Source organism: Coptis chinensis, chromosome 8, assembly GCF_015680905.1.
Source record: "Coptis chinensis isolate HL-2020 chromosome 8, ASM1568090v1, whole genome shotgun sequence".
NCBI lineage: Eukaryota > Viridiplantae > Streptophyta > Magnoliopsida > Ranunculales > Ranunculaceae > Coptis > Coptis chinensis.
In genome coordinates, this window is record NC_141463.1 from 36,692,069 (window position 1) to 36,714,443 (window position 22,375).

A 22,375-nucleotide genomic window follows, 5' to 3' on the forward strand; every position below is an offset into this window, starting at 1 on the left:
GCATTCTGACAACATTTTGACTCGTGTCCGATTTAGTTGACCGAGTCTTGACTATATAGTCCAAATGTACTCCTTGGTTTAGCGGTATATACGGTGTCACAGCCACGTTTGCTAACTTGGCTGTTGCTGCTCCGCTGCAACCACCTGATCTATCGAAATGTCAGTTAGCCACTGATGAATATCTTGTAAATGGTGCTCCATGTTGTCCACCCTAGAGTCACACTCAATGCCGTAGCCCATTTTCAGCTTACAGACGGCTAGACCCCATCAGAGTTCATGCGCATTAGGCGATTAGTTCTCAAACTAACTCGACAAAGAGTACTTGGACAAATTTAGAACTGCAATCATTAATGAAGGAACTCGATACCAAACGACGATCCCTGGAACTTCACGCAAAATCATTATTGCACTTTTCGGTAGTAACCCCTAGTCGGTGTTCCCTGCCGTACCTCTGCAGTAGCTCCATGGTAACTGGCAATTCCCCCATGGCACCGGTTCTACATCTACTTTTGCGAGAGGATCCTCAGAAAGCTCATGGCATCCGTTTTGAAACTGGGATTCACCCGAAGGAGTGAGAATACCAGAATTTTACAAAAATGAATCAGTGCCTTAAAATACTTTATACAATTGTAACAGCAATATTGACCAGCCATCTTAATGCTATGATGAGCTAAAAGGCGATCATAACCCGACTCCTGAGGAGGAACCAGTTGTTGTGATGGAAAATCTAAAGACCATTTATGACACGTTTAATGCGAATGAAAAGTTAAATAATCCTGATACTTAATCCTTAAGGACAAGTACGTGATGCTCCAGGAAACCGTTCACTTTGGTGGTCATAGTTGGACAGGCCAAGATGATTAGCGTTACTGAGTTACTGGACATCCACATGGGTAATTTCCATACTACCACGCATTTGGGTATAACACTGTGTTTGAGCCCATTCCAATCCACGGCCCAAAATATGGTGGTCATCAGTCTCCCTCCTTTCAGTCTTTCACAGGTGCGATCACTCTTTCCTTTGATTAATAAACTCATTTCCTTTAGTCTAAGACTCTAAACTCTTTTTGTTTGTTGGAACTTGTTTTTTTTTTCCTTTTAAAATTTGTTTGTTGTGCCTGTGGAAAAAAGCAATGGCAGCAAATTCCGAGCCTGAGGTAAATAATAATAATAGTAGCTTAGACTAAAACTTGTGAATTAGAATAACAATTTCTTTTTATGTTTGCATTGTAATTAAGGTACAACCATGGAAAGGACTGTTTCCATCTTTTTCATTGTCTTCCGTTCTCTCGGGGCCAGAGAGCCAACCTCCTTCTACTACTACTGCTACGCCTCCTCCTTGCCTCGAACTGCTTTTAACTGAGGTTTTTATTTTAACTTTTCATTTAATTTTCTTGTTTTGAGTATTATATAACAAATCACCAATGCTGTCTTTATTTACTACCAGAGATCACCTTGCACTAACTTTACTATGGAGTCCATTCATTTCGATGGAGGGTTTACTTTGTTTAAGGTATTTCTCTCTGTCCATCCAAACACATTTGTACCTTGTGATTATCTTGGGGAATCTAGTAGTGTGTTTGTTTTGTTTTGTAGGGTCGAGTAAGTACACAAGACGTTTTTTCTTTTTCCAATTCAGACTTAGTTCCTGGAAAATATGAAGGTGCTTCTCAGTTTCCATTCTATTTGCTTGTTACCTTAGATTCTTTTTGGATTTGTTAGGCTTCGATGGATTGGATGATTGACTGTGGAATCTTATTTTGTGTGTATTTTGGATAGGAGGATTGAAACTATGGGAAGGTTCACTTGATCTGGTCAAGCAACTCCACTTGCAGATTCAGGAGGGACAATTATCTCTTCGTGGAAAGCGTGTTTTAGAGGTGGGATGTCTGTGCTCAGGTGACAATCAACAATTTGCCAGTATGCAACCATGATTATCTTAACTATTTTTGTGTTTGTGTCTAGTTATATGCTTGAGTTAGTTTCTGTTGTAAAATGTACACAAGATGCTTAGCAATTGAGATATTATTGAGCTAGTATATTTTTGCCACTTCCATTTCCAATCGCTTTTCTTGGTGAACACATTTTTTCCTTTTACAGAAAGTGACGTAGTACAGAAACAAACTTCTTGTTTGCTTTTAATCTTCATCCTATCCTATTGACAACACTTATTCCGTTGATGCCTAAGTAGCGTACAATATTTAGTTATAGATTTTCTGATAATAATATGATTTTGGTTTCTGATTAAGTGCCAAAATGTTTTGAAGCATTTCATAATTCATACATTGACCCCTCTCTCTCTAATTCGATGATGGATGAATATTTTCAGAAATTAGTGTTAAGATGATAAGATATCTATAATCATGCATTCCAGTATGTGTCTAAACCCCAGCCCCAGTGCAAGGGTAGATATAAGTCTAAACAATGAGGGCGTATGAGAACTGGCAGAGCTACGGAAGCAGAATAATATAAACTTGATGTGGTTCACGCAAAAACATGAGATGCTGGGAGTAGATTGAATCCACATGCCGCAATATATTCTACAAGTAGATTTAAATCAAAAAGTTGCTCATGTGCAAAAGCATAGCTGATGGTCAGAGGGAGAAGCTTGCTCTCGACATCTCAAACTCTATGAAGTTGAAGTTGAACCAAAGTTTTGAGATACTGAGAGTATGTTAGCTCCCTTTGATCATCAGTTACATATATTAAAAATACTTCAGTATAAGGTATATCAATTGGCAGTAGCAACTTGTTGATGATTTCTGTTGATCCTACTCACTGGACTCCAAAAAGATACTGACAATATGACCAGAGATTTGTTATGGATTTTTCAATACCAAGTTCCCTTATTGTTGTCTGATGTATCTATCAATTTTGTGGTGTACACAATTTTCTTGTTTGTTTAGATAAAATAAAAGGTACATGATACTGAAAATAGCTTCTTGTTTGATCATTTCTTAGTCCTGTCCTGTTGCGACAAATGATTCCATTGAAGCCCAAGTAGTGTAGCATATTGATTATGGTTTGGTTGATAACATTGTGATTTTGGTTTTAAGTGCCAAACACCCTGAGGCATTTCATTCATTTATTCGCTTATTTTGATGATAGTGTTAAGATGTTCTTCTTTATTTTTGATAGTTAGAACTTTACAGTCCGTGGTCTAATTATATTCAAGACAGAGTAAACAGTTACATTACAGTTTCATTGTGAAGAGTTGGAGGGATACAATTTGCAACGAAATTGATTGTTGGTTATCTTCAAAGAAGAGGAGGATTGAAGGGAAATACGGCACTGTCTCTTTATATGTATCCGTAACAGTGTATATGTGTATGGGCGCATTGGTTTATTTAGGTGACAGAATGCCATTATTCATGATCCATCTATGTGGGTCAGTGACAGTAAATCCATTCCTTCGATTTTTTCCTAAGTATATAACATCTGAGTCAAGTTATCGTGATACTCAAAGTTTTATCATTGACTTCCATTACTGATGTTTTTTCATCTTTTATTCAGCTCGGATGTGGTCATGGGCTCCCTGGGATATTTATGTGCCTTGAGGTGAGGTCTTCCTAGAAAAGTAGAATCACATGTCTGTGCACGTGGTTCATGGGTTTTCGGCTTGAAATTATCAAAAAATAAAATAAAAATCATGGGTTTTGGGCTGTTGGCATACATATTCTTTACTTCGGTTTAAACTTACCTGGTTTTCCGGGTTTAATATATTCAATTGATCAGGGTGCGTCCGCGGTCCATTTCCAAGATTTCAATGCTGAGGTCTTGCGATGTCTGACCATACCAAATGTGAGAGCAAATATTGAAAAGGAATCACATGGAGCTTTAGAAATGAACAAGGTAGAAAGGAATATTCCAGCTGAAGTTCGCTTTTTTTCTGGTGACTGGTCTGAGGTTCATCAAATTCTACCACATGTTTGTGGAACTGAGTACCACAATTCCTCAGGCTCAAGTTCTGAGCAAGATGCTTGTGCTGGTTATGATATTATCTTAATGGCAGAGACAGTTTACTCAATCTCGTCCCTTCGAAGTCTTTATGAACTCACAAAGAAGGTATGCTTACATTAATTTTGCTGATTTTGTTTTCATCACTCGACTAAATAATTTGTTTAACCTTGGGAGGTGTTTCTTTACAGTGCCTAAGCCGCCCGCATGGAGTTATATACATGGCAGCAAAGAAACATTACTTTGGAGTAGGAGGGGGAACTAGACAATTCCTATCCATGGTTGAGAATGATGGTAAGCTAAGCGTCAAGAATATGTGGTTGTTTGTTTGTCACTGCAGCAAAAAACAAAATGTTATGCAAATATGGACATTTTTTTTATGCATGTGTATGCTTTCTACTTTTCCCATTTCCCAGTAACATATCATTTACGTGATTACACTGCCGAATGACGAGTGATGTGATCCTTCCTTTTCTTATTTATGACTTGGTCATTTTCATGTAGGTGTTATGGATGCTTCCTTGACTGCAGAAGTAGTGGATGGTTCATCTAATGTCCGAGAGGTATGGAAGTTTTCGTTTAAATAGCAGGGAACAGAGGCCTACGTGCAAAATGATGTAGAAGTCTTGGATTTTGAATGGACTTACAGTTTGCCCTTTGGTACTTTTAGTGAATTTTATATTTGGAATATTTTCCTAGTACAACATACATCTTTCTATGCTTATGTGCATGTTCTATTGAGCTTCTAGAAGGTCTTATCACATCTTCCCAGTCAATTGGCGGTGGGGTTCTTGGCTCGTAGATTGAAGGCCGTCTCTTAAAATCCTGATCCTGTGTTGTGGGCTTGTCGTAACCAGGGCCATTCCCTACATTAGACAACTGAGGCTCACCTTAGGCACCACTTGTCCTGAGTCCTCAGTCCTGACTCCTGAGTGAGGAATTGGGGCCTCCAACTCCAGTTGTCCAACCACGACCTCAATGATCCAGTGCTAGCATGGTTAACTTTCCACAGTGTATCTTCGGATCAAGTCGTGGGATCAAGTCGTGGTAGGAAGAAAAAAACTGAAAAAAAAAAAAAACTCACAGTTGTCCAGGGCCAAAATGTTAATTTCATTTTGAATTTGGCATCTCAACAGGCCCAAATGTGTTTTTAAGTTTTCTTTATGGTATATATATATATATAGCTTTCGAACCCGTCCTACGAACGGGTGCTGTTATATTAAATTATTATGAAAATATTAGCAACTATGCAGAACTATGAGATATGATTATTATATTGATCACTCATTCAAATTTCTTGCAACATGAAAATCTCACTTTCCATTAAAATAACACACTCATTACATTTGCATTCAGTTTCTGATTTTCCGTTAATTATTCTATGAAGTTAGTTCTATGTTGTTACATCCAGTTTCCAATTTCATGTTAATTATTTTTTTAGGTTAGTTCAATGATTGTGCATCTAGTTTTCGATTTCACGTTAGTTATTCTTTAGGTTAATTATTTAGTTTCTGATTTCCCGATAAATATTCTTTAAGGTTAGTTCCATACAGTTGCATCCAGCTTCTAATTTTCCGTTAATTATTCTTTGAGGTTAGTTCCATGCAGTTGTGTCTAGTATCTGATTTTCCGTTAATTATTTTTTAAGGTCAGTTCTAAGCAGTTGCGTCCAGTATCTGATTTTACGTTAATTATTCTGTGAAGTTAGGTCATTAGTTTTTGATTTCTTGTTAAATATTCTTTGAAGCTAGTTCAATGCATTTGTATCTAGTTGTCGATTTTTTGTTAATTATTTTTTGAGGTTAGTTCCATACAGTTCCATCTAGTTTTCGATTTCTCGTTAATTCTTCTTTGAGGTTAGTTCGATGTAGTTGCATCTAGTTTATGATTTCCTTTTAATTATTCATTGAGGTTAGTTCAATGTAGTTGCATCCAATTTTCGATTTTCTGTTAATTATTCATTAAGGTTAGTTCAATACAGTTGCATCAAATTTCTTATTTTCCGTTAATTATTCATTAAGGTTAGTTCAATGCAGTTGCATCCAATTTTCGATTTTTCATTAATTATATTTTGATGTTAATTTGATGCTAGTTTTCAATTTTCCGTTAATTATTATTTGAGGTTTGTTCCGCGTAGTTGCATTATGTTTCCGATATCTCATTAATTTTTTTTTGAGGTTGGTTTAATGCATTTGCATCCAATTGTCGATTTCCCGTTAATTATTCTTTGAGATTATTTCAATCACATAATTAATAAATATATATAAAATTAATCATAAATATTACTAAAATGTCATCTTATCGGTTCGGGTTTATATCGGTTCGATAGAGGGCAAACCTAAAACCAAACCAATATCTTATCGGTTTCGGGTCGATAGAAAATAAATCAAATTATCTCAACTCAAACCGTTTTTTATCGATTTGGTTCGGATCGGTTATCAGGTTATCGAAATCCATTGACAGTCCTATCTACACCGTCCAGTGATGTAAAGATTGGGCGTGGGAGAGGTGAATTCGACAAAAGAAACTCTCTGGGCGATCATCTTCAGGTATAGGGTATAAGGGGAGAGAATGAGTAGACAATCGAGCATTACAAAATTATACAAAGAATTTCTTTGTAGAGAGTTCTCTCATCAGCACTTGACGAAACACATGACAATAGTCAGTATTACAAAAGCAATACTTTGTACAGAGTTGTTTCAACACTACTTGATGAAACATAGTTGGGAGCCCTACCTTATCAAAATATTGGTTTTTAGCGATGTTTGTGTTTATGATATGGCGACATAATACTAACTATATTGTCCAAGTTTCATTAAGAATTTCCTATATGCTAATCATATTAAGAAGTTCTAGAAAAGTCTTTCAGTTGATCTCTAGAAAAAGCTACAATGAGCCGTTCTTCCTTCTAAGACAAAGTCAATTCAATATAGCAAGGAGATGACATGTACGGTTGATTCGTCCATGGGCACGGTATGTCCTATGCCTTTGCTTCTGGGCTTAGTTTACTTGGATGTGTGAAACATACAATGTATGAATCGACATCCAAATTCTTTTCACATCAACATTGCTTTCTCGCATTTTTTCAGCAAGTCAAGAATGAATTTGGCAGATTTCACTGGCCAGCGCCCTTGCCCATTTGAATGGCGATTCTTTGCCTGGGCAGTACGCCTAACACCCCTACAAAAATGCCCAACCTCTTTCTAGTTTGTGTGCTAGCACATCCTCCAAATACCTTTTTGTCTTCCCCAATTAAATCTTTTTTATTGAATGTGTTCCTTTCCTTATTCTTCTGAAATATTCCAAGAAATATCGAATTTATAGAAGGGAATGTAAGGGTTTTACTTGTAGAAGCTATTGGGTTTATCTTTCCTTTTTTTATAGTTTGAGACTTCTAATTATTTCTCCTAACTGTTAAACTATTATGAAAAATATTTGCAATTATACAGTTATGAGATATGAATATCATATTGATCACTCATCCACATTTCTTGCAACCTGAAAACCCCACTCTCCATAGAAATATATAAAGAACCCACCTTTGTTAAAACCTTTCGACATTTTTTTATTGTTTAATAATAGTAGTTTGACTGAAGTTTTGTGAAAATATCAAATGAGGAGAGGATCATATTGAAGCTACTTGAATAGCAAAATATTTTCAATCATATGAAAGAGAGATATGATAAACACCATTTCAAATGTCGAGACATTCCCACTAGAAATAATACAACTATGTTTTATGGTTAGCTCAATACATTTCCATCTAGTTTCCAATTTCTCGTTAATCACTCTTTGAGGTTTTTCAATGCAATTTCATTCCGTTTATGATTTCCCGTTAATTCATTTCAAATGTCGAGACAATCCCACTACAAATAATACAACTATGTTTTATGGTTAGCTCAATACATTTCCATCTAGTTTCCAATTTTTCATTAATCACTCTTTGAGGTTTTTCAATGCAATTTCATTCCGTTTCTGATTTCCCGTTAATTATTCTCTAAGGTTAGTTTAATGCAGTTGCATCCAGTTTCCGATTTTCCGTTAATTATTCTTCTTTGAGGTAAGTTTAATGTATTTGCATCTTGTTTCTGATTTTCCAATAATTATTCTTTGAGGTTAGTTCAACGAATTTGCATCAAGTTTCCCGTAAATTATTCTTTGAGGTTAGTCTAATGCATTGGCATCTATGTCAGTTTTCGATTTTCCATTAATTCTTCTTAGAGGTTAGTTCAATGTAGTTACTAATTTGCATCCAGTTTCTGATTTTCTGTTTCCAATTTTTTGAGTTTAGTTTATTGCATTTGCATCCAGTTTACGATTTTTCGTTAATTATTCTTTGATATTAGTTCAATGCATTTGCATCCAGTTTCTGATTTCTCGTTAATTAATCTCTGAGATTAGTTAAATGCTTTTGCATATAGTTTCAGATTTCCCGTTAATTATTCTTTGAAGTTAGTTTAATGCTCCCGATTTCCCTCTAATTATTCATTGAAGTTAGTTCAATGCATTTGATTGCATCCAGTTTTCGATTTTTCATTAATTATTTTTTTAGATTAGTTCAATACATTTGTATCCAGTTTTCGACTTTTCGTTAATTATTCTTTGAGGTTAATTTAATGCATTTGCATCAAGTTTCTGATTTCTCATTAATTATTGTTTTTTGGGGTTAATTCAACGCAGTTGCATCTAGTTTCTGATTTTCCGTTAATTATTTTTTTTTGAGTTACTTCAAAGTAGTTGCATCTAATTTTCGATTTTCCGTTAGCTATTCTTTCGATTTCCCTTTAATTATTCTTTGAAGTTAGTCTAATACAGTTGCACCAGTTTACGATTTCCTGTAATTATTCTTTTTTTAGGTTAATTTAATGCAGTTGCATCTATTTTTTGATTTCTCGTTATTTATTTTTCTTTGAGGTTAGGTCAATGCAGTTGTATTAATTTTTTGATTTTCCGTTAATTATTCTTTGAGATTAGGTCAATGCATTTGCATCAAGTTTCCAATTTCCTGTTAATTATATTTTGAGGTTATGTCAATGCATTTGCATCAAGTTTTCAATTTCCTGTTAATTATTCTTTGAGGTTAGTTTAATGCAGTTGCTTCCAGTTTATAATTTCATATTAATTATTTTTTGAGATTATTTCAATACCATCTATTTTCTGATTTCTCGTTAATTATTCTTTTAGGTTAGTTCAATGCATTTGTATCAAGTTTTCCAATTTCCTCGTTAGTTATTCTTTCAATGTATTTTGAGGTTAGTTTTAAGATGTTTAACTGCAAACAAAACAAAAAAAAAAAAAAAAAAAAAAAAAGTTTCATCAAAATTTATAATTATTGAATTAATTAAGAATTAACGGGAATTATATTTATTTTTTATTTAATGGTTAAAAAGGGTAATTCTTACGATTTCTATGGTTGCATCTTTTCCTCAATGTAGATAATAAATCCATTAAATAGCAATGATAAATTTACAAAGTTCTAGGTACGTAAAATCTTGACCAATTGAAACTGAGTACATAGATCATGAGCTTGTTTACGTTACAATACAATTCAAAATATTGGCATTGTGTTTTAGCAATGGACATGATAAATATATATCAAAGTTGGCAGGTTACTATTGTACTTCTAATTCGCATTGACAACGTAAACCATATGCATTGTTAAGCTCATTTTAAATAAAGTAAATACATTTGGTCGTTATGTTGTCGCTGGATGTATTTATCAGTAAATTCTAGTAGACGGGTATTATTGACTCCTGCTATGAAATTTTTTGTCAAGCAAGCCCATTTTACTACTAAAGCAAAGCCTTCTTCAAATATTTTGACTCCACAATCAAAAGATAAAGATGACACTTTAGTTGTTGCACATTATTAAGTTCAGCATGCACTGCACACTGAAGGAAAATATGCATGGGCAAATTATTGAACTATTGATCATAGAGGAGATAATGATGGATTGGCTTACAACTAATTAACTAAAGTCCCACGAATTCAAACTTTAGGTGTTTATTGTTCATATACATATAACTTTTATGAGGACATGTGGCAAAAACGTTGTGTGTTCATAGGTATGTGCCTACACTATGCTAGAATTGTGTCCATTTGATATACAATGTTAAGTATCACTGATCGAGCAGATAGAGTGTAGCAAAGTGTTTGTTAACACTTAATTGTAAATAAATAGTTTCTCCATTTAAGTCCTGTATCCACAGACTGTTTCTAATTACTATGAGTCATGGTGTATTTCTAAAATAGAATAAATAGTGTGGCCTGCTGCCAAGAAAATATACAGAAATGAGATGTCTATCCCCACTAAAATGTGTGCATGTTGTCTCTTTTCCCGCACCTCACCAAAGTCCTTGATTGAATTAGTTGAATTTAGGTTTTAAAAAAAACATGTTGACTGTTTTTCTCCATCCTTATTAGACTATGTAGAAGGATTTTGTTTTGTTTGTCTGCAATTAGATCCATGTATTAATACAATTCATGAGTTTAAACCTTTTCTTTCATAGAGAATGGTTTCCATCATGTCTTGAGGCTGCCCATAAAATTGATTTGTTTTTTACCTTGCTGCAAGTTGCAGGAGTATTTGGTATTGCAAAGTTGCCGACCTACAAATGTTGGCTTAAAGAGTTCTGGAAACTTTGAAGGATCAAAGTGCGAGCATACAGAGGCCAAAATAGTTAAAGATGAGGGCACCTCAAACTTTAAAGGCGTGCTTGCTTGCATTTGTTAGAATTAATTGGCCGAAAAGATCACTCTTCTCTGTATACCTCCCTGTAGCTACGTATTCTGGCGTAATAAATCCAAAAGTACCTACGACTTGTGCATCTAAATGCCTTTCTCCGTAAGGAGTTGATTTAGAAAGAACAAAAGCAGACAATTTTACACCAAAATGTTGGTCCAAGAAAATGATATGTGCCTATGGATGATGGTTTTGGAGTTGGCCAAGTGTAGATAGGTGAGTGCGTCGGCAATGTCCATATATGGCAATCCTCAACTGAGTTTCCAATATCAAACTTTAAGGTAGTGAAGACTTCTCTTTAACCTTCGGTGCAGACAAGCTTAAAGTGGCATTCACCAATCATCATTTGTCTGCTGCTTTGGGGTTATATATTTTTTCTTTACGAATTTGTTCGAGTGAAAAAACAAAAAATAGATACTTTAGTAATAGCTTATTTTGCCGGCAAAGTGTTTTACTTTTTTGAGAGACTATTTTTAGCAATTTAGGTTGTGTCTCCTATTTTTCCATAAAAAGTGGCAAATATTAGAGACTATAATATAGAGATAAAAAAACCCTATAATATATCTAAAGAAACCCCAATTTTACTAGCAAAGGAGATCCTAGCAAAGCCTTCTTGTAATCTCTAATCTGTAATCTGTTAGAAACTTAGAATGTATCGCTGATGAGAAAGGGAAATGTTAAAAAGAACGGTTCGGTTGGGAATTGGGGTGGATTTCAGATTTTGCTACTATACAATTCATTAGTGTATTTGTTGATTTGATCCATTCCACACGGAAATTTACTGTTGTTTTGTATCCCCTCGAATATAACTAATAGTTTGGCAACCGATGCCCAATGGTACAGCAATGATCCATAGGTCTAATGAGTAACGCCAACGAAAGAAAATATTGTGGTGGTGGAAGGGTTGCAAGTATTTCTAGCGCTGAAGGTATGGTTATTTGTGCCCATCCAAATGGGTGACTGTTTCCAGCATTTAATTTATATGTCAAATCTTAACTGTTGATTGTGATGGACCAAAAGAGAAACTGAATTTTGATTGAGTTATCAAGATTTCATAATTCGTTTAGCTGAAATGGATTGTAATGTAGACGAGCGGAGAGATGGAGGGTTGTTGGGTGATGGGCGGATGGAGAGAATCAAAATAGATATGTACTGACTGTATAGAGAACCAAAATAGATGTATACCTTTCATTTTGTAAAAATGAAGGGAAGTTGTGTCAGCTACTTTGCTGTTTGTGAAGAGAAAAGGCTCATACGATCCTGAGATCTCTACTCAGTTGCGTATTGTGGATATAAAACCAGATCGCGTGTGTTTTAACAAATTTGAAATTGTCATGGTAAGTATTCTGGATCTGTTCAAACTTTGACGTGAATGCGTGTATCAGTGTGTGTGATGTGCTTGTGCATGCATGTGGTTGAGGAAATTAAGAGATGTTTGGTTACACCTGTATCTTCTAATTCATGGTTAATTTTCTTTTTGTTGTTGCAACTAATAGATGTCTAAACTTAAATGTAAACAAAGTCTCACCAGCCAATCATGTGACTTTCCGTACTGGTATAATGGTATTAGACCAATTAACCAATACAACTGAGGGATTTGTGGTTCAATACTATTTCCTTAATTAGATCCATTGTAGGGTGTGCAGTATATATGGTAATACATACTGCCACAGCCCACAGGTGGAATTATTGCTTAAGATACGCAATGGCACAAGGACACACGCCCTCATTTCAACATCATGCGACATGATGAGTTAGCTAATTGAATTGAATTTGGTTATTTTATAACGTAAAAGTCAGAAATTATTCCAGAACTCTGCATAAGAAATCACTCCAACCTCCTACTTTAACGCTTACTAAGTCTTGAAGTCTTTAACTCTAAAGAAACTGGAGAGAAACTTGAAAGTCAAGGAAGAAAGCCATGGATAATGACGACGGGAAGAGAAGATTAGTAAGAAAGAAACCACTGGAAGAAATAAGGAAAGTGAAGTGTACCTATCACTCCATGTGTTAAAAGATATAAAGTTTTTTGCTTACTAAAAGGGAAAAAGAACCGGCACACACACACCAAAAGGCAAGGGGCAAATTCAAAGGTTCTTCTCAAACACTTTTTCTCATCCATCCTCTCCTTATTGAGGGGGGGTGGGGCGGCTGGCAGCTTCTTGATAAAAGTAGGATTCCAATCTTTTTTCTCATTGTTATGTTCTATGTTCTAGAGTTATGGACATGGGTTGGGGCAGTATGAATTTTGGTTATAGTAATGGTTATAGTCAATCTGGACGGTTGCAACAGGTGATGCTATGGGATGACTGTTACATTGAGAAGAGGCGGGTTTTCCTTAGCAGCTACCAGTTCTGTAGGAAAACTAGTTTAGCTGACAGGATCAAGACATCCTTCATTGGTGTCACGAAGCGTTTCATCATCTGGTTCAGGCTCAGATCGCCAAGGAAGGTTTCCGTCAAGGTCAGGTACAGGTGCTTCGGCAGAAGAAAGTTTCACCGCTTGGTCAGTAGCAGGACCACATTCTCTTCTTGGTAGCTCACTACTCTTGGTCGATTGTGTTATAAAATGAGCAATGTATGTGACGAAAAAGATTCAGACTATACTCGACTCGCCTGTCTTTACTGGTTGGTTCTTAGCCGAAACTAGATGGTTCTTAGTCGAAACTAGTTAAATTATTATAACCTATATGATACCAACATTAAACATTTTACTTATCATCTCTTTTTAATGTTATTCTCCATCTCCCTTAGGGTAATTTTTTCATCCTTATTCAAATTCCAATTCCAATTTCTGATTGATGGTTTCTGTGTCTCTGTGAGCATTAATTTATAGACACATCACACCTCCATAGCTGTTGCTCAAGTAAGACGTGAAGTCGTGAAAGCCCAGAGAACCTAGTTCTATTTGTTGGTTAATTGAAAAAAAAAACAAAAAACAAAATAAATTGTGTTAATTGCTGCTACGAAATCTGGGTGACTTAATTAAGATTTGCTTGTTTTCTACTTTTAAAGAATATATTTCATTAGATGTCCAAAATAAATCATACAAAGAATTTAGAAGTCAAGCATGCTACAAACTGTTACAAGCCTTTCTGATAGCAAATCCAATTCTCCTAAACACATATTTATTGGAACTAGGTGTCATGACATTTTTTTTTCTAGAAACATAGGGAATTTGATTTGCACTGCGAGGGCAATGGGATATGTTGAAATGGGCGATGACATCTTTGTAACCTTGAAAATTTAGTGAAATTTCAAAACTCAGAAATGAGGTTAGACTCCTCTACCAAAATCTTCTCCAAGAAAGTTGCAAATACAAACTTATTTTGTTGCCATCCAGCAAAAATTAGAATATACCTAGCAACAGTTTTAGAGGGCATTTTGGAGGGACCGAGAGACGATAAGGGATAAGGAAATGAAAGAAAAGTAAGCTCATTAAAGTGTAGAAGTCGAGCTAGGCCCGGCCTATAACCCAATGTTCAATTGAGGGCAGAGCGAGGGATATATACGAGCTTTTTAGTTATGTTATGACTATTTTTTTTTTTTGGGTTAATTTGTTAGGTTATGACTATTTTTGGGATATATACGAGCTAGGCCCGGCCTATAACCCAATGTCTAAAACCCTCATTTTTAGACATGCACTTGTGCTTATTCTCTAAATTTTGAATCATCACAAAAGTCTCCCCATTCTATTCCAGCCCCGTTAAGAAATCATCCATATTTACTCAATTACCTAAAGTAATCCTCGGGGGTAAACACAAATCAAACAAAAGTATGGCAAATCTTTTATCTCTCCAGGCCGTGCAAAAACGAGACCACATTGGCTTCTTTTCCTTGATGAGGGTGAACTCTTCATTGATTCTTGCATCAAATCGATTTGCATCTTCAAAATACATCTCGCCAATTTAAACCCATTGAACCAAAGAATTTCGGAGAAGTGGACATGTCTCTCTCTCAGTTTAGTGACTATGTATATTCATTTGTAAGCATTTTAAAATTGATCTTGTATGATATGCCAGGGGGGACGTGTTTGTCTAAATGCAAAGATGTTTTTAAGTATCTTTGTCATCCTCTTTTTCTTGTTTTTACGTAGTTGGCAAAAAGTTTACCAATAAGCACATTGGAACTTTAGAATCATAATCATTAATGTTTGCTAACTATTCTAATCCATCCATGATTATTTACAACCTTGCATATTAGTATTTTTCAATCCAAAGAAAAAATAAATTGAAAGAGAGGGATATTAGTGATTGAGAAAGATAGATTGAAAGATTGCGTAACAGTCCCACAATTGATAGAGAAAAATGAATTGAAAGTTTTGTGTCTTCTTCTCTCTAGGGCGTCTTCTTTACGAAATCAAAACTGACTTCATATTGCTAACAATGGTCTCTGTCATTATTGTGTAAAGTTTTTCACCCAAGCGTTCAGAGAAAGGTGGGAGCCTTGTTAACAATTCTCCGAATAATTCATGAATCGAATTTTTGAAGGCTTAAACGTTTAATAGTTCCGCACTTTTCAATAATTAGGAATAATTCATAAACGTATAAAACATGAATTCCCGAATTATTCAAAAAGTCATTTAAAAATTACTTCATAAACAAAATGAAAAACCTATTTTTTGTTGGGATGAGTAGCATAAAAATACATAAATAAAGGAAAGAAAATAGATATTAGAGACCATGCTTTAAAAGGTTTTGTATATTTGTTAAGGGTATTTGACATGGACGTGTTGCTTCTAATTCTTATTTTCCCTTGTAATTTGCAAATCTACATTCTAAAAGAGATATGAGTATATAGAAGAGAGAGAAAGGTGTTGGAGAAGAAAATGATTAATGTTTGGCATGGGCGAGTCAAATACTAAACTCTAGCTGACTCACTTAATTAATTCTAAAGTTGATTTCAAATGAATCCGTTGGACGACATTATCAAAATTTTGAAAAACAATAATTAGTGCATATAGACGTACATATAGTTAGCTGGATTGGAGTTTAAGTAGAGTAAAAATTGTGGAACATTTGAATTGTATAACTACTTTTCACACGTCTCTTACTTTGTGAACCATAAGATGGTCTATTAACATCCATACAGATGGAGAAGGAATTGGGAGATGACTCCTGCAAACTTGTGTCTTGAGTCGCACCTCCTCGCCCAAAAAATCATTAAGTACAAAATCAACAAATAGAAGCGGGTCATGATGGAGAACGAAACCACGAAGCCCCACAAATTCATCACACAAAACGAACAAAAACTAAACTAGGCGTTTTCTTTCTTGATGTGCAATGTAAGGTGTGAAAACACTAAGCTCACTGCACTCAGTAAGGGTAAACTCATCCCAAAGATGAGTTATGGTTGAGTAGAAAGCCTTAATACTTTGGTTAGCCTACCTGCAAAGACGTATGTCACCCTCCAACTTATATTCCTTAGCAAAGTTAGACTGTGTGAACAACTTTGCCAAGTGATCCCAAACTTACTTTGACGTGTCACACTTAGCTAATTGAATGCCGGTCGATTGTTCAACAGAGTTATTGATCCAAGTGATAATCTTCGAGTTGTTAGCATTCCAAGTGTCTAGTAGTTCAACATATTTTGCATCAGCAGGGTCGACAGACGGCTTAACCGATGTACCACTATCATAACCCCCACATCTTTCTTCAATTCCCTTCAAATTTGTTTTCATTACATAACTCCAACAAGAGTAGTTCTTCCCATCTAATCTTACACCAATGGACTAAAGTAAATTGGCTCTTTCACCGGCCATTTCAACGAAGCAAGCAAAGACAATACACTTAACAAACAATCAAAGGAAGAAAACACTAAATATGCAACACATTCAAACAACAACCAACAATTTCAGTGAACACTCAACTCTACATGCCCAAAACAATCAATTACTCTATAAAATAATACTTCTAATCCAAAACTTGAATGTGAAGTCGAAGAGCTTAAAGGAAGAAAACTAAACAATTTGTGTCAAAAAAAATAAAAAAAATCCCAAACTTTAGGCAGTCAAGATGAAAGAAAGAGAATTGTGCTAATTGGTGCATATAATTGTTCCATGGTCCCCCATACATAAGAATATAAGATGGCTATTGGCTACAACACAAATCTCAAGACATATAATTTAAACTTCTATTATGTTTGCCCGTGGCTTCGTCAAGATGCCTTGGACAAAAATAACTTATATGACTTCTGTTTCATAAGTCATAACCTCGTGTGTCTTGCAAGTTGCCATCAACTTACCAGAGAAGGAATTAAAAATAAACTCAAGCACATTTGGGCTTCGATCCGCTAACGGAATATCGATAGTTTCCGATATGTGTCGATATTTCAGACCGTATAAAAATGAAATAAAAGGTACTCGTGTTTAATTTGGACGAAAAATGGCGGAAGAAATAAGCATGGGAATTCTGATAGATATTGTGGATGAAGAATGGATGAGAGACACCCTTCCAAATGATGGTATGTCCCATTTTGCCCTTGTTCACTTTCTCTATTGTTGGGTTTCCATTTTATTTGTCTTGTTTTCGTATTATTACAGATCTTATATTGCCATCTGTTATGGTTGCTCGGACTGATGACACTGAAGATACAACAACAACAACAACAAGTATGTAGAGTAACATGTCACTTGTTTTGTCTTCCGACTTTGCATTCTTATGAAGCGGGTCAATTAACACTTACTTTTCCTTTGCTTTATAAATCAGATCAAGACACTCGACCAGTTACTGAAGATACATGGCGTGATCTTGCTTTGGTTTCTCAGTAGCCTCTTCAGAAACCTTTCTGGTAATATAAATTGGCATATGTAGTACAGTTGTTCTAGGCACAATTACTTACGAGACTTTGATCATTGTCAGTGTTGGCGATGGAAGTAATAATCTTTATAGTCAATTTCTATGAGCGTTCTAGTTTATGAATGTTTCTTGTTTGGCATCCTGTAAGTTTGCTAGGTGGAAATACCATACCCCACCCTCTCTCTCCACATTTGTACTAAACACCTTGGTGCTTGCCAGATACAAATAAAGGAAGTCGTAGGGTGTCTAGTACGACAGTTTGAAAATGCAAATTCAGTTATCAAGCTGGCAAGCTAATCACACCAAAGTTTTCTACTCGCCAATGTTGACATATCTCATGTCAGTACACTTGTTCCTCATTTTTATTTCCTCCAATCTGAACACTCACAAAACAAATTTTGGGTGGGGAGAGGATCGCCTACTACGCCGGTTAAGCTAAAATTTGTAAATTCATCATACTGGTATCCAGCAAGACCCAATCAAAATTTGCCTTAATTTCCAAAACTGGTTGGCTTGGTATCCTAGGTCTGAGTTGCAAAAACGTGTTGGATGCATTGTTTATAAGTTACTGCTTATTTCTCTTGTGGGCAAAGGCTTATTGATTTCTTTTCAACGGGATGTAGATGAAAATTCTTTAAAGGTGGAAGGCATTGTTGCCCTCGACCTATAAGCTTAGAAGATATAGCACCTCATGGACGTCCTTAATAAGTTTTGAGTGTGTTATATACTCATAAAGTCAGTCTCGTGTAAGCTCATGCTGCTTACTTAAGTGAGTTCTCTTTTTTTGAACTGCAGATGTATCAGGGTTCAAGTGGCAAGTCGTGTTGTTGTAGCTGTAGGTACACATCCCTTTTGCACATGTAAATATGTCGCTGGTTACTTGTTGTGTGGAAGATGCAATCTTTACACAGGATTTTGTACACAAGGTCTATTGGCAAACCTACAAAATGGAGTAATCGCTTATTTGATGTTGGTATGATCTCCAACCGCAAAACATGTTCACAAAAAACCAGCTTGGTTGGACAATTTTTTTTTTTTTTTTTTTTTTTTTTTTTTTTTATTGGTAAAATTAGGATATATATTGATAATGGAAAAACAATTACAAGAAGGATGAGATATCCAACAAGTGTCTGTTGAAAAGGTTAGAAATGTCTAAACAAGCTGAATATTTTTGAGGATGATCTCCTTGGTAGGGAAATAATAGTCAAAATTTAATTCAGTTTGTAGGTTCACCTATGGACCTTGTTGTCTGTGAACTCTGTATAAAACCCTACGTATTATAAGCCGACTTTCCATTCTTTTCTAAGACTTCTGTTTCTTTAAATTGATTGGTGCGATAAAAGCAGTTTTGAGATTCAAAGTAAGAGCTTAATTCAGCTTGTAGGTTCACCGATTGACCTTTTGTATGTCCTGTGTACAAAACCCTTTTTATTTTGACCTTACTTTCCATTCTTTTCTAAGACTTATATTTCTTTATATTGATTGGCACGATAAAATCAGTTTTAAGAGTCACCAATATATTGTTGTTGTAATAGATAAATAAGAGTCAAGTGTGGATAACAGCATGGGAATTAGAAAAAAGTAATTAAAACTGGAACATGACAATTTACTCATATTTTGGCACAAAGGTGATGAAGGAATGGTACAATCGTACTTCTTGTTAGGTGGTTTTCATGTACCTATACATTTCTCATTGGTTTGGATATGCTCACATGCACAAAAATTTACTTTTCCCCCCTTCTATATCTGTCCTTTGCTTTTGGCAGTGTTTGTCAATCTCTATAGAGTATATATGGGGTAAAGATTACACATGTAATAGTAGATTGATCATAGATGGATGGATAGATATAATAGTAAGTTAAATGCTGTAAGGAGCAGGCTTAGGCAAGTCCTTGACAATGCCACAGAGATCCAAGTTATCAGGAATGTTGTATTCGTCTCTGAGAGAATGATTAGGAGAGAGGACACTGATGTATAGTTGTTGTCCCAAGTAGTACCTTTCCCACTGGTTTGACCTCAAGTTCCACATCCCAGCATTGTCGAATGTCAAAAGTATAGCTGCCCATGAATTGGGGTACACTTCAATTGTGTGTCTACTCACTCCGTCAAGAAGATTATAGTTCTTCCTTTTCTCTGGGCTCCACCTACCCGGTTCAATGGCGACTGGAAAGAAAGAGTATCCATCCAAATGCCATGACTGAATCCCCTTCTCATGGTTCTCAAGGATGATTTCTACAAAGTCACGGAATGTGGCATTTAGGACATTGGGTCCGACTGTGATTTTGTTGTTGCTTGTTGTTGGTGATGGATCATCCACGATGGTGTTATATTTGAATACCTTTCCGGGTACTCCAAAGTATTCGGCATGCTTGAGTGGTGTTTCAGAGTTTTCGTGGGAAGCACCATTGATGGCATAACGAAGCTTCCCATTCACGATACCTGAAGTGCTTACTAGCTTAATGGTGCGAGTAATGTTGATAGCACCATAGTGGTACGAGCCCTGTGGATTGGGGCGGGCCGCACTAGCAGTGAGATTCCAGCGATATGAACGGAACTGGTTGAGAGACCAAGCCCACCCAACGGGTGCTGGAGGGATTGCTGAGGAAGGAGGACCTACCTTGCCTCCGTTGGCATCTACATAGCGAATGATGCCAGTGGCTGTGAGCATGTATTTGGTGAAGCGAGTGGAGGCCACCATGTAGTAATCTCTGGGAGTCTGGTCAGCTGTCACAAGTACTGAGAAGCATTGCCCCAAATGCACATCAAGGGATTGGTATAAATTTTGAACAGTGTGGGATCCATCCATCTCCACCAGCTTCATGGTGTGCCCCTGGATTCTAAAGTTGAGGGAGGTCTTCATCCCAACATTACAAATCCTATATCTGTATGTCTTCCCTGGCTTCATGGTAAAGAGGGGCTTATCATCCTTACCACCGGTTTTACCAGTCTTTCCGTTCATGAGGATGGCATTTGGCTTTCCAATGGAGCGTCCACTGTCCAACTGCTTCTTAAGGGCGCTATGGCTCCTGGTGTACCAATCTCCAATAAGGACAGTGTAGTCATCCTCAGGATCAGCAAATGGAACAGGAATGAGAAGGCGGCTATTGACTCGAAGACCTCCGAAACCTCCAACAGCCTTGTGTATACCTGTGCTTGGGAAGTAGAAGTAGCTACCAATCTGATCCTTGACCTGGAATCTGTATGTAAAATTCTTACCAGGAGGAATGGGGCAATTCGTTCCTAGCATTCCATCTTGCCAAGAGTTCTTCCTATGTTGAACACCATTCCATGACAAGAGGAATGGCTCATCGAGATTATTAAAAACATTGACAATAATGTTGTTGTTGGTTGTGGAATTGATGTTGGGGCCAGGAAACTCATTGTTGATGAGAATGACTTGTTGAGGAACGCCCAAAGGAGAGATGGTACCGTAGGACACGTTCCATGTGAAGAAAAGGTAAGGATCTTCTGCTTGAACCAAAACAATGGCAGAGAGGCAGGACAACAAGATAAACAGTCTCGTCCGACTGGCCATCTTCTTTTTTGTGTAGGCCGGCGTACTTATGCTGTCACACCTATCGGTTGGGATCAACAGACATGCAAGAAGAAATTATTCAGAAACATTGTTGAAAGAAGATTTAATACAGTATCAACAGTAACTCTGAAAAAATCATCTTCTGTGAAAACAAGACAAGAAAAGAGATGACGCTGGAGTTCTATTGGCTTGCCATGCATGATGCTCAATGAATGGAATGCAATGCACTATGCATTGACGCATTATGGTTCTTGGTTGTTCATAATATAGGTGTGAATTTTCTCAATTCACAGTGACACATTTTATAGAACTCGTATTAGAAATATGTACGAGGTCGATTTAATGCAGCATATGTACGAGTTCAAAGCATTGTAATTGACGGACTTCAGTTTATATGCCATACTGGAAGAAATGATAATACTTATTGATAAAAATGAAAATGCAAGTATGGTTGGAATTGAAGAGGTGTCGAAGAGGCTCACTTACCACGATCAATGATAGCATCACCTAAATTATACCGTACTAAAGGAAAAAAAAAAGGAAAAATGGAGGTTATATTTAGAGCAGCTTTGTCCCTCGCTTTTGTCTTGCCTCGTATTGGTGACCCTTTTATACGCATGGGTTTGAGAATGAGAAGTACAAAATAAGCTATTTCCGAATAACTCGTTTCATGTTTAACTCTTGGCCATTGCATTACTTTCTTACAAGCTTTATTTTTGAACTGTTTCTCTAATTAGCTAGACTTGCAAACCCAACCATGCATTTTGACTCATGTTCCGACTTCCATGGGACTCGGTCTTGTAGAGAGAAAAAAATAAGCCGTTTTAGCCTGACACACTAACCAACAAATTTAAACCACGAGTTAGGGGAAACCTGTAAAACATGCATGATTAAGAAAATAGTTACAAGAAAGCAAAGATCACCAAATAAAGCACTGAAAGGAGAAGTATTTGGTGATGTCTATTTTATGCTTATTCACTTTTCAGTTCGTTAATCTACTATATGCTAAGCACAGTTTGAAGATGGCTATAGAAATAATTTTAAAAGAAAAACATTGAACCAATATCAAGAAGAAGAAAAGTACAATTTTCTTATTTAACATTGCTTGAGCTGGATACTTCCACTGAATTTTAATGTCCAAAATGATGATCTAAGAAAAAAAAAACAAGATAACTCAATAACAGGATAAACTGCAACACCATCGTCGTATACTCATAATTTCTTCCTGTTTGAGCTCCTCGCATTACCGTCATAGAAAACAACTTAGACTTTGACTTGAGGTTACTCCCGAGCCTGTGTGAGGCACAAGACTAGAAATATTTTTCATGTCATTGCTCAACAAAGC

At 36.1% G+C, this 22,375-nt stretch overlaps 3 protein-coding genes across 5 annotated transcripts; 2 read left to right on the forward strand and 1 right to left on the reverse strand.

Moving 5' to 3' along the window:
- The first annotated feature begins 995 nt into the window (after positions 1 to 995).
- Positions 996 to 11,197, forward strand: LOC147481346 (Putative methyltransferase family protein). 2 transcript variants are annotated; one of them, XM_086578151.1, is made up of 10 exons: positions 996 to 1,157; positions 1,239 to 1,364; positions 1,448 to 1,513; positions 1,597 to 1,663; positions 1,780 to 1,880; positions 3,514 to 3,558; positions 3,736 to 4,065; positions 4,149 to 4,251; positions 4,462 to 4,520; positions 10,532 to 11,197. In XM_086578151.1, exons 1-10 carry the CDS (start codon positions 1,134 to 1,136, stop codon positions 10,688 to 10,690), a joined length of 1,080 nt encoding a protein of 359 aa, XP_086434277.1. In that variant the 5' UTR covers positions 996 to 1,133; the 3' UTR covers positions 10,691 to 11,197. The 2 variants fall into 2 exon arrangements, with proteins under 2 accessions (XP_086434277.1, XP_086434278.1); XM_086578152.1 differs by having other exon boundaries at positions 997 to 1,157; positions 10,538 to 11,197.
- A 5,742-nt stretch (positions 11,198 to 16,939) lies between these two features.
- On the forward strand, positions 16,940 to 18,428 carry BNS (bonsai). Of its 2 annotated transcripts, XM_086575836.1 has the most exons (4): positions 16,940 to 17,160; positions 17,240 to 17,308; positions 17,406 to 17,487; positions 18,291 to 18,428. In XM_086575836.1, the coding sequence occupies exons 1-3, from the start codon at positions 17,082 to 17,084 to the stop codon at positions 17,465 to 17,467; spliced, it is 210 nt and encodes a 69-aa protein (XP_086431962.1). In that variant the 5' UTR covers positions 16,940 to 17,081; the 3' UTR covers positions 17,468 to 17,487; positions 18,291 to 18,428. The 2 variants fall into 2 exon arrangements, with proteins under 2 accessions (XP_086431962.1, XP_086431961.1); XM_086575835.1 differs by lacking the exon at positions 18,291 to 18,428 and having other exon boundaries at positions 17,406 to 17,614.
- A 652-nt stretch (positions 18,429 to 19,080) lies between these two features.
- LOC147481348 (protein SKU5 SIMILAR 14-like) lies at positions 19,081 to 21,615 on the reverse strand. Its single transcript, XM_086575832.1, has 2 exons — positions 21,517 to 21,615; positions 19,081 to 21,070 (listed from the first exon to the last, which is right to left on the reverse strand). Exon 2 carries the CDS (start codon positions 21,028 to 21,030, stop codon positions 19,354 to 19,356), a length of 1,677 nt encoding a protein of 558 aa, XP_086431958.1. The 5' UTR covers positions 21,031 to 21,070; positions 21,517 to 21,615; the 3' UTR covers positions 19,081 to 19,353.
- Positions 21,616 to 22,375: the final 760 nt, after the last annotated feature.

What these genes read in the sequence shown, in the direction of transcription:
- LOC147481346 (XM_086578151.1), top strand. Translation starts at nt 1,134, where the DNA reads ATGGCAGCAAATTCCGAGCCTGAG. An exon ending in GGATATTTATGTGCCTTGAG is followed by an intron (nt 3,559 to 3,735) that starts GTGAGGTCTTCC and finishes TCAATTGATCAG; the next exon opens with GGTGCGTCCGCGGTCCATTT. An exon ending in ATCCATGGTTGAGAATGATG is followed by an intron (nt 4,252 to 4,461) that starts GTAAGCTAAGCG and finishes ATTTTCATGTAG; the next exon opens with GTGTTATGGATGCTTCCTTG.
- BNS (XM_086575836.1), top strand. Translation starts at nt 17,082, where the DNA reads ATGGCGGAAGAAATAAGCATGGGAATTCTGATAGATATTGTGGATGAA. An exon ending in AGACACCCTTCCAAATGATG is followed by an intron (nt 17,161 to 17,239) that starts GTATGTCCCATT and finishes GTATTATTACAG; the next exon opens with ATCTTATATTGCCATCTGTT. An exon ending in TACAACAACAACAACAACAA is followed by an intron (nt 17,309 to 17,405) that starts GTATGTAGAGTA and finishes TTTATAAATCAG; the next exon opens with ATCAAGACACTCGACCAGTT.
- LOC147481348 (XM_086575832.1), bottom strand. Translation starts at nt 21,030, where the DNA reads ATGGCCAGTCGGACGAGACTGTTTATCTTGTTGTCCTGCCTCTCTGCC.